The sequence below is a fragment of the Elephantulus edwardii genome, unplaced genomic scaffold, assembly GCF_000299155.1.
Source record: "Elephantulus edwardii isolate Elephantulus edwardi_28Jun2011 unplaced genomic scaffold, EleEdw1.0 scaffold00321, whole genome shotgun sequence".
Taxonomy (NCBI): domain Eukaryota; kingdom Metazoa; phylum Chordata; class Mammalia; order Macroscelidea; family Macroscelididae; genus Elephantulus; species Elephantulus edwardii.
In genome coordinates, this window is record NW_006400071.1 from 571,547 (window position 1) to 588,704 (window position 17,158).

Here is a 17,158-nt window from a genome sequence, read left to right on the forward strand (position 1 = left end):
TCTGGTAGCATCTCCTCCACAGATGATACTGAAAGTATTTAAAAAGCCCAGCAAGTAGTGTTGCAGCTGGATTCGAAACTCTATTAACACCAGGGCCAGTCCTGGATGGGATGGGATGAAGGTAATTAACTCCCTAGCTAGGACTCTGCACACCATTTCTGATCACCTGTTTCCGGTGATCAGGCTCAATTACACACACCTCCATGGGAGACGTTCAGTTCTGTGTGTGGGGTGCACGGCGGGATTCTGGGGACGCAGACTCAGATGGAAGTGAGCATGCAAGAGGATAAATAGGAATTGTTTTTCGGATCAGGAGGAAAAGGAGAGAGGGGTACAGAGGGAGAAACCCAGTGTCTGGTAGTCACAATGAGGCATCATCAGTGTTGAACCAACAGGATCCCATATACATCTGTCATTGGTGTGTGAAGGGTTGGGTTGCTTGTTGTTGTTGTTGTTGTTGTTGTTAATACCTGAATAAAAGTTAACAGAGTAGTTTGGTTTTCCATCCAACAAGTCATATGCATCTTGTTTTGTGACTGTGAACGCAGTCCCTGCAAAACAAGGGCATTCACGCAGTTTCCTCCCATCCATTTATCCTTCTTCGTGCTCCGAGATTTAACCTTGGGTAAATGCTACGCTATCAATCTTGTGCGGCTGATTATTCAAGGAGTGCATCTTCCCCTGGCTTTTATTGATAGTTTTAAAGTCTGTCAATTGTTGGGCTGAAAGTCGAGGTCAACGGGTGATTTCCATTTCCATTCCAGGCTTGAAGAGTCACCAAAGACCATAGTTTCAGGGCTTCTACAAGTCTCCATTGGATGAGTAAGCCTGGTCTTTTCTAGTGCACCTTCATTTAATTGTACAGAATTCTCCAGGATGCAACCCAGGCCAAGGTGCTTTCTTCAACTGAGGATATCACAAAAGGGGTCTGTAGGTGAAGGTCACTTGTAGGTAGGGCTCCCAAAAGTGAAGCTAAGAAGCCCTTTAATTTCAAAGGGGATTGTGGGCACCAGCCACACTTGTCTCACTGCCTTCATCCAATAAGACAAAGTACAGCTATCTCCTTCTCCATGATACTGTCTTCCCTGACCCCTCCCAGATTGGTAATGATCCTCAACATAGCTCATATTTCTCATCTCTTAAAATTCTGAGCTCGGTGCACTGCCTGACACACCATCAAAAGCTGAACATAAAAATTCCATATGAAAATAAATAAATAAAAAAATTCCATATGACCCAGCTATTCCACTGCTACAAATATACCCCAGGGAAATTAAAATTGAGACACAAATGGAGACTTGTACACTAACGCTCATAGCAGAGTTATTCACCACTGCAAGAAAATGGAAACAGCCTAAGTGTCCAACTACAACCGAATGGATTGAGAAGTTGTGGTACATTCACACAATGGAATACTGTGCAGCACTCAGGAACAATGACTTTGAAAATGACCACATAACTTGGGAGGGACTGGAGAGCATTATGATGAGTAAACTATATCAGTCCCATAAGGACAAACACTGCATACAACCATTATTGTAGAAATGGAAAGATAACCAGTAAAATGTGTATGCGGATTCAAGTGGGTAGGGTGGGAGCAGAGGGGTGAGCATGGGCAGGAGGGAAATCATAGGGTCTCACAATCTGGTGGGTGGAGGGAGAGGTGGGTAAAGGAAATGAGAGAGATCCAACAGGCATCTGGAAAGACAGGGCAATGATGGGCATAGTTTAATGAGGGTTAATTTTATAAAGCATTATGAATGGAAATGACTGAATGAAATACAATGTGAACAAAGGATAGTGTGAAACTTTATAAGCAAACCAATATAAATTTTTTTAAAAAAGATCAAACTCGATGCAATCTGGTGGATACCAACCTATGTGCAGCAGAACAGAACCGAGTTCCACAGGGTTTCTTGGCTAACAACGGTGGCATTCTGAGTCATGGGTCAGAATTTCCTCCATGGTAAAAACAACAGCAAGTCAGCTGGCCTTCTTTGAGGCAGGGAGCTCGGTGCTATAGCCTATAGGGAAGTGGTACTTCTGAGCTGAAGGTGGCGCCTCTACAGGGTTTGAATCCACAAGCAGTTCCTCAAGACAAAGATGGACAGTATCCTCTGATGCCATTTATTGCCTTCAAACCTGCTGGAGTCAGCTATGAGTCATTTCCAAGACAGTAAAAGAGGGAGTGAGTTCTCTAAAGTACCACTGCGTGGGCTTGAAGTGCCAACCTTTAGTTCATGGTCAAGTACAAACTGTGCTACCCAGAGTCCTCTGACATGTAATAGGGATGCACTAAATGTTTACTAGGAAAATCCATGCAGTGATGGAAAACTGCCCCCAGTGAGTGCAATCTGATGGTGAAGCAGAATGACAGCGGGCAGGCTAGGAGCTGCAGGTAGAAGCCAGGACACGTGATTATGATCCCAACAGGAGCTAAAGCCTGCATTCATCCGAGTCCTGACACTTATAAAGCATAAGGAAGAATTCCCAGGATTCTCCTGGAAATGCAAAGGCATACTCTTTCGAGAGTATTGCTAGACGATGTTTTTTTGTTGTTGTTGGTGTCAATTATTTATTGAGACAGATGAGGAGAGGAAATTCTGGTCTGAGGAGAGAATTCCCAGTGGTCATGGAAGAACCCAGATGATTTGCTGAAGGATCTTCTCAATTAGCTCCAAGGTAAGGGGTCTAGTGGTGCAAGAGGCTAAACAGTGGGGCACCTAACAGAGAGGCTGGAGACCTGAGTCCCACCCTGAGGTGCCTCTGAAGAAAGGCCTGGTGATCTGGTTCAGGAAAAGTCAGCCACTGCAAACCCAACGGAGCCGCACTCTATTCTCCCCACACACGGGGTTGCCACAGGCAGAACCGAGCAGACAGCAGCTTGTTAGGAGGCTCAGGGAAGGAAGGTGCCAGAAATCAGGATGGGCAAGAATGTACCTTCTGTGAATGGAAACAGAAGCCTATAGGAAAAGCCTGTGATGTTTTCAAAGTGTTTTGATTTACTGTCACCAAGTGGCATCTCATGCTCTAGAGAAGAGTCAGGAGAGACTGTTGGCCACAGAAGCCAGAGGGTAATTTGAAAAGATAAGGAGGAAACAAGAAAGACAAAAAAAGTGATAATCTCATTGTTAAATTTCTCTCTCATTGTATCTGTCCCAAACAGAGGGATTTTGAGATAATGCAATTTAAGGAAGACATCTGGGATTGGGGTATTAAAATAATAGGCAGAGATTTGTGCCAATCTGCCATTTGTTTCATGTATCCACAACACAGTCAAGTTCCCTTAACAGTATCCCAACAGATACACTTTTAACTCGAGGCAGACACACGAGTTATCGTAATCACTACAAACTAACCAGCCTTGAAGGAATGCCTTATGAACCAAACCTATGCATCTCCTTGAAGCGATAAAGCACCACATTCATGACAGAGGGCCATAAGAACACTTTCACTTTCTGATCAATACCCACACCTGTGGCTTCCCAGAGTTCGTGATACCATCTGACAAACAGAAAACAACAACAAATGCTTACCTTCTACACAGGCGTCAACCAACAATCAGTTACTTACATGTAACATATACATTTGGCTCTATGAACCCAGAATCTCACCTCTCCTGAGATCAGGATTCACTAAGAAATGCAACAAAATTCCAGCTACGACAGATTTCAAACAGAAGTGGGTCTGATAAGAAACCCTATCTGCAATAGTGTCTTACTCATTTCATAATCAAAAGCTCACTAGAGTGGACCCCACTTTAAAAAAAAAAATAGAAACCAGTCAATATACTAGGCATGGCTACAAAGACACCAGGACGAAATGGGTGACAGTTACCTTTGAACTTGTGAAATACAGCCCAGAGCTCTGCAATGTCAGTGGCAAAGGTGATGTCTGTGTCAAGGACGATGACCCTTTCCAAGTTGGCAGGAAGGGTCTTGGTGAGGACCAGCTTCATCAGGCCGTAAATCCCCGAGTAGTGCTTGTTGGGGATCCAGGAAACTTCAGACTAGACGAGAGAGGGCACAGGAGAACAGGAAGGAGGAGAAAAAAAGAAAAAAAAATCCAGTTAATATTAATTTGCTGCTTAAAAATTATGAAGCATCGTAAACATAAATGGTGCTCACTAGAAATTTAGGGAGCGCTGGTGGTCTAGGGGTAACCAGGGGTTGTGCTGTCAACACCATGGCATGTAATGTTACCCACCAGCTGCTCCATGGGAGAAAGATGGGTAATCTTCACCCACATGATTCACAATCCTTGCAAACCCGCTGGAGGGACAGCTGTGACTGGGTTCCGACTTGACCACAACATTAGAAATCTAGTGAGTACGCAGTGCATGTTAATCTGCCCATGTGATTTACATTTTGGCAGGTGGAAGCTGTTTTCTGAATGGACATGGTCTGTCCAGACACAGAGAAAGGCAACACAATATTTATGAAATGGTTTCAACACGCTGGCACACAAACACTACACTCAAGCTTCCTGGAATAAAATGTTTGTTACTACAGATACGTTTAAGCTTCTCATTTAGAGTCACCAACCTTCTGGCTTGTTGTCGTTGTTAAGTGCCGTCAAGTCGCTTCTGGCTTGTAGTCAAGTATAAACTGTTCATGCTACTCACGGACATTCTTTAGGTCAGTGTACTTCTTTAAACCGTACCTGATTTCCACATCTTTAAAAATTACTACTCAGTGGTATTGTTAAAACGTATTCTTATCTGTTCTTCCAACTATAATTTAGTTGACTACATACTTGTTCTTGGACACACACATAGAAAGGATCTGGCCATAATCTAGGAAATATTTTCTTCACCCCACTGCAGAACAGGGCGTGAATACAGGAGGAGGAATAAACCACCCAGGGGATGCTGACATTGTGTTCCTCACAAGATGTTAACAGAATAACAAATGAGATCCCAGTGGGTAACCTTGTCAGAACAACACACAACCACTCGGAATTCACAGGAAACCTTGGAAAAAATGCACAGCAGCAGGCCTGATGAAGGCTGTCAGGTGGACAGCGCCTAGAGTGGTTTTCATCACGGGTCCCATCCAAGCAGGTTCCTGGAAGCTGGAGCGAGCACACTTCTTTTTTATACAAGTTACCAAGTGGTAACTTGTCCAAGTTTTCTGACCTCAGGAAAATGGATCAACACAGTGACTACATCAGTGGGGTCAGGTATGAAGGAGACAGTGAGGACGGCATAGGATACGGCCTGGTTCAGATCTATTGTTCACAGAGTCTCTATGAGTCAAAGTCTACTAGGACAGGGCATGGTTCAGGCCTGTTGTTCAGAGGCTCTCTGTGAGTCAAAGTCTATTCAAAGGGCACCGAGCAACAATATCCCTTGTAGGAGAACCCTGTAATAGGAAATGTGACTACCTTACTGAGATGCTAAAACATGCCCTAACCCTTTGTCCTGTAATTCCATTTTAAAAAATTCTACCTTTTTTTAAAGAAAAAAAAAATTTAATCCAATTGAAAAAATGAACAACCAAACTTTAACCCCACGACGTTCACCACCATCTTATAAAAGTAAAATGGCATCAATCCAAATGTGCACACACTGAAGAGTTAAGTGAACATGGTACGTTGGTGGGCGGATGCATTAGGATGTGTCAGGCTGCTCACGGAAAGGCTGGTTCAAATCTCCCAGCTGCTTCTTGGAGAAAAGATGAGGCAGTTCCCTCCTGCCCACAAGAAGGATTAGTAACCTTGAAAATCCAGTGGAGAGTGGTCATGTGCTGGGATCAACTTGAAGGTGACAGGTTTGGGTTTGGGTTTTGGTATACAAAGGCTAAGGGCAGTCTGGATGGAAAACATATAATACTGAAGGAAAAAAAAAAGTCAAATGTCATGACTGGCAGAGTAATAAGAAGATGTGCTCCGATCTCAAAGGCGTGGAGTTTGAATCTACCAGCTGCTCCACAGGAGAAGGATGGGCAATCCCCTCCAGGGTGATTTACTGCCTCCGAAAACCCACTGGAGGATTGGCCATTGGTGGCTTCAACTCTACAGGACACACAACGAGAACAAGCAATGGGATCAGGTGAGCTCTGGTGGTCTAGTGGTAAGGGGTTATGCTGCCAATCTCAAGGCACATAGTTAGAATTCTCTATCTGCTCCACTGGGCCAATTGGCAGCATCAGCATGGATGGTGAGGAGATTGAGATAGTTAACCGTTTTAATTTACTTGGCTCCACAGTCAACACTCTTGGTAACAGCAGCCAGGAAATCAAGAGACTAAATTGCATTGGGAAAGTCGGCTGTGAAGGACCTCTCAAGAGTACTGAAGTGCAACGATGTCAGACTGGAGACTAAGGTGCGCCTGATCCAGGCTATAGTCTTCACAATTAAGTGCTATGCATCAGAGAGTTGGACAGTGAATAGGGTTGACAAAAAGAGAATTGATGCCTTTGAGCTGCGGTGCTGGAGAAAAGTGTTGAATATACCATGGACTGCTAGAATAAACAGGTTTGTCCTGGAGAGGGTGAAGCCAGAATGTTCCCTAGAGTCAAGGATTCTGAGGCTTCATCTGACATATTTTGGGCATGTTGCAAGGAAGGACTGGTCCTTGGAGAGGGACATCATGTTTGGCATAGTAGAGGGGCGGCAAAGGAGAGGAAGACCTGTGGTGAGATGGATCGATTCTGTGACTGGAGAGGTGGGAATAAGTGTGTTTGAGATGGCTAGGTTGGCACAGGATAGAACAGCGTTTAGAGCTCTTGTACATAGGGTCGTTATGAGTCGCAAGCAACTCGATGGCACATAACAACAACAACAACAACAACAACAACAACAACAACATCTGCTTCACAGGGTAAAAAAGTGGATATTCTCCTACTGTGCAAATAACTGGCTCTGAAAACTGGCTAGAGGATTAGCTATGGGTCAGTTCCTACTTGACAGAACATAACAACCAGCAATTGGCTCAAGCATATCAGAGAGAAAGATGGCTCAGGACAGGACAGCGTTCAGATACTTGTTCACAGGATCACTATGAGTCGGATTTGACTCAACAGCAGTTCACAACAACATTATAGTCAAATAACATGGACATATTTTTATCTAATCTAATAAAATGAAAAATATTAAAGACTTCCAATCAGTCTTACTGGATATTTGGAGGATGGGACTAATTATATACATGGTTTTGTTTTTAAAGCTAGTCAATACTTTTAAACTTTTAAAAACTGAACTACTGACACAAGACAAGAAGACCCTCAATGAGATGGATGCAGCAATGGGCTCAAGTGTGTCAGAGGTGATAAGAATGGCGCAGGATTCAGATGCGTCCTCTGGGTCACTCTAAGTCTTACTTGACTAGATGGCACCTAGCAACAATAACGACAGTAAGAAATTTACTACTGTAAAAAAAAAAAAAAAGAGAAACATATTTCCAAACTGATGGTGTAAAAGGCAACTTAGCGAAGCTATGAAAAACCCCCTTGGGATCATTCCTCGGCCGATTCCAGCACTTGAACCCACTCCACACTATCCTCTGATCAGAACATTTTATTTGGGGGGAAAAAAACCCCAAACCCTTTAGCCACAGTACTCCTTACTGTTTCAATAATGTTTGGCAGAACTCAATACAATTCTGACCAGGAGAAAAAAAAATCAAACAAACCAGAAACACTATAAACACACAGGGGACAAATACACCTGGATGAGTCTCAAAACAAACCAACCAACCCAACCAAAACATAGGAACAAGATCAACTGTATGTGTGTTGTGATTGTGTACCCAGGAGTCATAGAAGAAGAAAACAGTTCAAATTTGGGCTCCAAAGTCACACAAGGTGGTTACTCTCTGACTCAGTTCTTTTAACTGATAAAATGTTGCTGTCACCTGTATTACACAGTTTACACTTAAAGTGCTCAAGGTCAGGTAAATAAACACCCAGCAAACAGAAGTTTCCAACATTTCTCTTGCTTTCTGTCTCTACGGAAGAAAAAGGGGCACAGTGGCACAGAGCCACACGTGTCTTTCTGAAAGGACTAGAGGGAATGAGAATAGCATAGACCCTTACCACCGCAGAGCAGAAAGCAGATAAGAGTCCATAGTACAGCCCCATAGTGCTCGTAGAGTCCCACCAACAGCAAAAGGTTTTTATATGTTGCTGACTTACAGACTCAAAGTTGTACCAGCAATGTGGTTTATTAGGAAAGTGAGTAAGGGAGGCAAAGAATATCATCCAATACAAGTCCAGGCTTTAGCCCAACAGTTCCAAGGCATAATTCCTCAACAAATCCAGGCTCAGGTTTCAGTTCAGCAGTCAAATCCCAATCGTCCAGCAAGATTTGCCTCAGAGCAGTTAAAAGTCAGCTTCTCCTTCAAATATCCGGCAAGAACAGCCAAACCTATAAAATGCAAGAAGCCTTGGGTCACACCTTGCCACTGTCCACAGCAATGTCACAGTCTCTCCACCATGATGGTGTCGCTCTCACCAGGGTCTTGCCCCCACAAGCCTTGCTCACACCAAGTCTTGCAGCTCTGTGTACACACAGTCTGTCTCTTATTCTAGTCCCACATACTTGATGATTTGCAAGACCATGTGTTTCCAGTTAAGGTAGCTGGAGACCAGAGGAGCCAACTGTGATGGACTAAAAAAGCCAACTTTCAGGCAAACACCACACTTTCCCACCTGCATTTTGAAAGACTTATAAAAGTAGGACTCTAAATCTTCATGTTGAAGGTGAGTTACAAGGGGATGGATGTAGCAGATCAGAAAATTGGAGATTGCTACATCTGACACACCTGGATTCAAAGGATTCCTGGACAGGTTACTCCACCTTTCTGAGTTCAGGTTTCCTCATCTATGAAAGATAGTTACCCTCAGTGCTTACCCACTTGAATCAGTAAGGGAGGAAACAGACATTCAAAGTAAGTAATCTGAGGGCAAAGGAATAATAAAAGAAAGATCTGCCTTAAATTTTATACAAATACAAAACTTTCTGGATTTGTTATGAAAATGAAGAACTGAATCTGGACAAAAGTAGGAATCAAGAGTTTGAAACAACCAGGCAAAAGATATGAAAAAAAATTTCACACAGGAAGATATTCAGATGACCAATGGACACATGAAGAAATGCTCAAAATCACTGGCAATAAGAGAGATGCAAATCAAAACCACAATGAGATACCATCTCATTCCAATAGAAGTGGCAAAGCGTAGCAGGACAGCAAGTAATAAACATTGGAGCGGATGTGGATAGGAACTCTTATACTTTATTGGTGGGATTTTTAAAATGGTACAACCATTCTGGAAGGCAGTTTGGCGCTTCCTCAAAAAAGTGAACATAAAAATTCCATGTACCTAACTATGCCACTACTCGGAATATACCCCGAGAGAATGAGAACTGAAGCACAAATAGAGACCTGTACACCAATGTTCATAGCAGCATTATTCACCATCACAAGAACATGGAAACAGTCCAAATGTCCAACCACAAATGAATGGATTGAGAAATTATTCACACAATGGAACACTATGCAGCACACAGGTGAAATGATTTTGTAAATTACTATCTAACTTTGCAGGGACTGGAGAGCATTATGCTGAGTGAACTAACTCAGTCCCATAAAGACAAATACTGTATAAAAACCATTATTGTAGAATAAGTATGAGGATCCAAGGGGGGAGGAGGGTGGGAGCAGGGGAATGAGGATAGGTGGGGGTGGGGTTAGTCAGAAGGTCACACAATTTGATAGGCGTGGGGGTGTGGAGGTGAAGGAAATTGGAAAAGATCCAGTGTATATGAATGTATATGAACAATGTATATGAACTTTGTAAATAAGCCAGTATAAAACAAAATTTTAAAAAAAAGGTATACATCAATAGTGATTATATAAATACAGTGCATATGAATAATTTTATGAAACACAATTTAAAGGCTATATAAAACACAATGTACATGAATGAAACACAATGTATACAAAATATGGCATGTAAACCAATTAAAAATTGATAACACATTAAAAAAAAAAGTTCAAGAAACCCAGCTGGTACAACAGTTAAGTGCCACACTGTTAATCTAAAAAGTCTGCTGGCCTGGACCCAGCCAGCAACTCTGCAGGAGAAAGATTTAAGTGTTCTGCTTCTGGGAAGACTACAGCCTAAAAAAACGCCATGAGATACTTCTACTCTGTCACATGAGCTTGCTCTAAGTGGCTATCAACTTGGTGGCATCTAATAACACTGACATCATGCAGAGTTTCACAACTAGGAATTGTGCAATAGTCTGGTATGGACAAGAATAGCGACTGCTATTATTACCTTAAGGTCTGAAGGACAAAAGCCAACAGCAACTGGAGCCCAGAGGGGACTCATAATGATAAAGCCCGTGGCAGGAGCAGTGACCATGACACAGCACCCCTGCCCCTCAGTGTCAATTCCATAGGATGCAGAGGAAAACATCTCAGCCTTACTTCTCTTCTTGCCTGTGAATCTCCCCCTTGGGGTGACTCTAGAGCCAAAGCTCATAGAAGGGGACATGGCAGTCCTTAGGGTTCTGTGTCCTGGGGCACAGTACACAGTGGAAAGTGACCCAGAGGTACAAATGTAACACAGCCGACAGTTACACTGTCATCATGAGGACAGAGATCATGTCTTACCCATAACCACTGGCATCAAGTCAGTTCTGAGTCATAGTAACCCTGGAGGACAGAGGAGGACTGCAGTCTAGGGGTCCCAAGGCTGGGAGCCTTGTTCAGGAAGCAGACTGCCTCTTCCGTCTCACAGAAAGCACTTAGTGGGTGGGTTCAAATAAGCACTGTTTGAGTTAGGAGTCAACTAACTGCCTGAAGCATCGCACCACTAGAGCATGTTCCTTACATATCCCAAAGCACAAATGAACTCTGTCACATCAATGGTGACCCTCCATTGAGTTTCTCTTGCAGTTAATCTCAATGGGAACAGACTGTCCCATCTTTTACCTGTGGTGCCACTGGTGAATTTGAACACTGATTCAAATCACTCTCTCCCTATGACTGTCATCCTTCCATCCATCAGCCCATCCATCCATTCATCCATCCATCCATTCATCCATCCATACACCCATCCATCTATATATTCATCCATCCATCCATCCATCCATCCATCCATCCATCCATCCATCCACATACCCATCCATCCACCTACACAACAATCTATCCATCCACACTTCCATCCATCCACCTACACACCAATCCATCTATCCATCCATCCATCCATCTACACACCCATCCATCTACATATCCATCCATCCATCCATCCATCCATCCATCCATCCATCCATCCATCCATCCATCCATCTACACACCAATCCATCTATCTATCCATCCATCTACACACCCAACCATCCACCTACACACCCATCCATCCACCTACACACCCATCCATCCACCTACATACCAAACCATCTATCATCCATCCATCCAACCACCCACCCACCCACCCACCTACCTACACACCCATCCACCCATCCGTCCATCCGTCCGTCCATGCATCCATCCACCCACCCACCCATTTACCTATCCATCCATCCATCCATCCATCCATCCATCCATCATTATCTACCTACCTATTCATCCCTCTCATTTTGCACCTATTATGCATACGGCAAGGAAACCTGGTGTGAACTTTTTGCCTGGCATTCCAACACAAAACACACTGTATCACAAAGGCTCCCTGCTTTAAGATAAAACCCAAACCCATTGTCAAGTTAAGTCTGACTCATAGCCATGTCCTCCACCACATTCTCAAGGCTCTAAAGAGCTACTAAAAATATCTATAGTACACAAATTTCGGAGAACAGACAGATATGTCTTGGAGAAGATGCTGCCAGAATTCTCCTTGGAGGCAGAGATGATAAAACTTCATCTTGTACACTTTGGGTTTATTGCTAGGAGATGCTATTTATTGAATAGGAGCACTGGAAGGTTGAGGGTCAGCGAAGGAGAGGAAGACCCTCAGCCAGGTGGATCGACACAGTGACTGCAGCAATAGACTTGAGTGTGTCAGAGATTATGAGGATGGCACAGGAAAGGACAGGGCTCAGATCTGTTGTTCATAGGGTTGCTATCAGTCATACTCGACTTGAAAGCACCTAACAACAAATATCTACAGTAGGAGACTACCTGTCTTTTTCCTGGAGAGCAGCTGGTGTGTTTGAACTGCTGACCTTTCAGTTAACAGTACAACAGACCACTAGGTCTCCTTGCCTTATATATAAGAGGTGCAAAATAAGACAGATAAATAGGTAGATGATGGATGGGTGAGGATGGAGATGGATGAATGGATGGGTTGCTGGATGGACAGATGGCGGATACAGGGAGGGTTAGTGATCTCTTTAAGATCTCAAGGCAAGCAAGTTGCCAAACTATAGTTAGAATTTTTGCATTCTTTTCCAAACCACAGCATTCTCCCTTGGGGTGTTAGTTACCCTCCTGGTGTAGCCATCCCCGTAAGATCCTAGGCTTGAGGACTTGGAGAAAAATACCTTCCATCTTCAACATGAAAGGCCCGGCCTTTGGAACTTGCTCAGCTCCTCCTTTTCCCCTGAGAATTCCCTTCAGCTGAAGCCTGGCACTCACCAGTCCATGCCGCCAGGCTCTGCTATTTAATCAGACCTTTGATTAACTTATTCATCTATTTTGGTTACCATCAAAGCGGGAGAGCTGAGTGATGACTGAGCACCAGAGTGCTGGGTTAAGCCGTCTAATTGGATTGCCCTGACTCTCTGCTTTATTTTTAACATACATGTGAGGCCCTCGGACATATCTCAAAACAGTGGGGCTACATGAATAAATTAATCTCCACATGTGTCCAGGCCCAAGTGTCGCTCCAAGTCCCCATCTTAGTGCATAGTCAGTTAAGTCAGAGTGTTCAATCGGAGAGAAGGAAGCATTCGAAAGAGTGTGTATTTCAGAAAGAAAACATCAGCAAAGGGTGGAAGATGAGGGAATCTTTGGGGGAAAGAATGCACCATAAGCAGCAGATAATTCATTAGAAATGACTCATCCTTTTGGAAGCAGAGCCATCTAGGGCATGTCCTCCTCCTACTTTGCCCACAGTCTGCTCCTCCTTCAAATCTTAACTTAGCAGCTCCCACCTCCAGTCTCCACCTTCCCCACTGCCCCAGGCTGCTGTGGGCTTCCAAAGCTAAACCTTCCCTAACCCACAAACAGCATGCACCATGCTGTGTTTAATTTCCCATGTCTCTCTCCTCCACTTGACTGCAGCTCCTTGCAGCAGGGATGACATCACTATTATGTTAATATCTTCATAGCAATTCCTCAACAAATAGTTGAGTGAATGATTAAGCATGATCATGGAGTCAGTTAAGCCCATCTTGCATATGTACGTACGTATCTATCTATCTATCTATCTATCTATCTATCTATCTATCTATCTATCTATCTAATCTCTCTCCTATCTCTCTAATCGCCTATCTAATCTCTCTTCTATCTATCTATCTATCTATCTATCTATCTATCTATCTATCTATCTATCTAATCTCTCATATCTCCCATTTCTCTAATCTCTCTCCTATCTAATCTCTCTTCTATCTACCTATCTATGTACCCTCTTATCTATCTATCTATCCTCTTATCTATCTATCTATCTATCTATCTATCTATCTATCTATCTATCTTCCTTTCCTCTATCTATCCATGCATCCTCTCTTCTATCATCTATCTAATCTCTCATCTGTCTATTATCTATCTATCTATCTATCTATCTATCTATCTATCTATCTATCTATCTATTCTCTCTCTCTCTCTCTCCATCATCTGTATTAGGAGGTCAGGAACAAAAAGACCTCTCCAAGGTACTAAGGAACAAGGGTGTCAATCTGGAGACTAAGGGGTGTCTGATCCAGGCCATGGTCTTTGCCATTACTTGCTATGTGTCAGAAAGCTGGAAAATGACTAGGGAGGACAGACGGAGAATTGATGCCTTTGAGCTATGGTGTTGGAGAAGAGTACTGAATATACCACGGACTGCCAGGAGAACAAACAAATTCGTCCTGGAGAGGGTGAAGCCAGATTGCTCCTTGGAGGCAAGGATTCTGAAGCTCCACCTGACATACTCTGGAAATGTTGGAAGGCAGGATCAGTCTTTGGAGAAGGACGTCATGCTTGGGAGAGTGAAGGGACAGAGCAGGAGAGGAAGACACTCGATGAGATGGATTAATAATTCCGTCATTGGGGTAATGTGGATAGGTGTGTCAGAAACAATAAGGTTGACAAGAGATAGAGCAGGGTTTAGGGCTGTTGTACTTAAGGTCACTATGAGTTGCAAGCGACTTGACAGCATATAACAATAGCAACGACAACAACATATATATCTTTCTCTGTATTTGGAGTTAGGCGAAAAAAGGGCTATTTCCTCCTGTGTGATTTAGAGCTTCTGAAAACCTGTCGTAGGGTCAGCTAGGAGTCAGTTATGATGGACGGCAATGGGCGGAGTTAGAAGTTGTGCTTGTCAGTGTGGGAAGAAGTATCTATAATCACTCAGATCCTGGGTCTGGATGGTGGTGGTTGTTATGTCAGAGCTGACCCTCTAGCAGGGTTGCAGAGGCTGTAAATCACATGGGAGGAGACTGCCTATCTTTCTACCATGGAGCAGCTGGTGGATGCAAACTGCACGCCTTTGGGATGTCAATGCCTAAACCACCTCAACTACAAGTTCCAGTTCCAATGCAGGGCCGTGGTGCTTCAGAGGCAGAATTCTAATCTTCCAAGTATGATTTCTGGCCAACCTACCTCCTAAGCACTCCCTGCTCTCTGACAGTAGAAGCTTGCATGCTGCTGTGATGCTCAACAGGATGAAAGCTCGGGGGCCTCATTTACAAAAGCAGCCAGTGAAAACCCTATGGATCCCAACAGTCTGACTGCAGCTGATGAGGAGACAGCAGAGGCCTAGGGAGCATTTTCCTCCATTGCACTTGGGGTCCCCATGAGTTTGGGGCCAACTTGAAGGTAGCTAATAACAAAGACAACCACTTCTTTTTGTTTTTCAATTATTTTTATTTTATTATTGTGTGTATGTATACCATCAAATTGGATCTGACTGGTACAGGAGGAGACTGCCCCTCCTTCTCCGATTGGTACAGGAGGAGACTGCCCCTCCTTCTCCAGCAAAGCATCTGGTGGATTCGAACCACATACCTCTGGGATTGCAGTGCAGTTTCTTGCCACTAGGCTACCAGAGCTCCCTTAAGTAACCACTTCTAATAAGTTCTATGACCTCAGGCAAATCACTTTAGCTCGTCAAACTTTTGTTTTGTCATTGACAGAATGGAAGACGGGTAATATCCACTTTTCAATAATGCTGAGAAGAGATGGCCAAGCACCTGGCCTCGGGCTGACCTCTGCCAAGGTCCTTTCTCTTTACCCACTGAGTGTATGGTGGCACTATCAAGTCTCAGATCATTCAAGGTGCTGAGGTCATCTGATAAGCAAGACATCACAGAACCTTCGTCAAGAAAGTTTAAGTCAGGAATGGAGAAGGTGTTACCAGTAGAAATCAGTCATTCACCATCTTTCCCAATGTCTCTGCATGAAAGAGAAACAAAATCGCCAACTAAAATCTCCTGGGAAGCTCAAGGCCTCTTCTGGGGGATCTCCTACTGGCATCGTTGGTCGGAAAAATCGGTTGTTACTGAGGTGACTTTGACTTTGGGCTACCACTCTGTGTGCCATAGAAGAACTGTGCTCCATAGAGTTTCCAATGGAAGACTTTTCCAAAGTAGGTTGACAAGATTTTCTTCCAGGGGACCTTTGGGTGGATTTGACCCTCAAACCTTTGGGCTAGCAGCCAAGCAGGCCAACGTTTATCGCCACCCAGGCACTCTTAAGTTTCAAGAGACATGGGCTGGGGATGCCTGCCTTTATTCCACTTGCCACATTATACAATTTCCAGTGGTGTTGATCATACTCCCAAATCCCACTGGGAACTTTAATCCAACCAGGAACATAAAGCCCTGAGGTCAATGAAGGGAAGACTGTCCTCATAGGAGAGCTAAGGAGACCTGGGGGCCACCAGGCAGATTTCTCCAAGGGTGTCCTGCAGAGACAACAAAACGTGGGAGAGCAAGAGCAGCACTCTCTCTGTCATTGCAAATAAGCCAAAGGGTTTGTGTAATTAAAATGATAATAAAAATGAAAGCTAGGCTTATTTTAATGGACAGACTATTATCCTTGCAATGGCTGTTAATAATTCTAAGCAGCATGTTCTAAACTTTAATTAGTAAAAATGGAATCATGCCCAAGAATACTACCTAATGCACTTACATAAGGAACATAAGCGACCTCAAGTTTCAAGGGATTCCTCTGTAAAGTTAAAGCAGCCCTGGGTGTACAGTGGTGCAAACGTTTGGCTGCTAATCAAAAGGTTAGTGGTTCAAATTCACCAGTTGCTCCACAGGTTAAAAACAAAACAAAACAGGGAGCAGTGAGCCTCTGTAAAGATCATGGCCTTGAGAATCCTATGGGACAGATCTACTCTGCCCAACAGTTGCTATGAGTTGGGATTGACTCAAGAATAGTGAGTCTGGTTTGGGGAGAGCTGGCAATGAAGGATGTTCTAAAGGGGGACATCGCTTCCTGAAGTGCCTGACAGACCCTAAGAAGGCTTCTGGGAAGTGTACCAGAATGTGTGGAGTGGTTCCCTGAAAAATAATGCAGACACTATGACTAGGATATTGATAGGAGTTTGAAGACAAAGTCTGCATAGAAGACATATCTCAAGGGTGACCAATCAAAGCACAAGGGATGAAGAACAGCCATGACTCCTGGGGAGGCCAACATTCTGACCAGTGGGTGGTCACTCACTCAGTGCAGTCCAGTTGGAACTCACAGCTGACCTCCCGGCAGGTTTTCAGAGGCAATAAAGCACAGGGCAGATGGCTCATTTTTCTCCCATATGGCTACTGGTAGATACAAACCACCTGCCTCTGAGTTGACAGTGCAACTCCTTACCTACTAGGCAAGAAGAAATCCACCTACTAGGCAAGAAGAAATCCACCTGACAGAGAAAATAAAGACAGGATCTTTGATAACGAAAGGAAAGTTAGGTCAATCTGATTCAGGCCATAGTCTTTCCAATTCCTAGCTATGCATCCAAGGCCTGGATAATGAATGAGGATGAAAGAAAAAGAAATGATG

The 17,158-nt window shown here is 43.7% G+C and overlaps 1 protein-coding gene across 1 annotated transcript in view; it reads right to left on the minus strand.

The window, feature by feature from the left end:
- The window catches only part of LARGE (like-glycosyltransferase), a 663,150-nt gene that overhangs the window by 400,718 nt on the left and 245,274 nt on the right, over positions 1 to 17,158 (minus strand). The window contains exon 5 of the mRNA XM_006901347.1: positions 3,838 to 4,009. Within this exon, the coding sequence (XP_006901409.1) occupies positions 3,838 to 4,009 (172 nt within the window). The remainder of the gene's footprint in view (positions 1 to 3,837; positions 4,010 to 17,158) is intronic.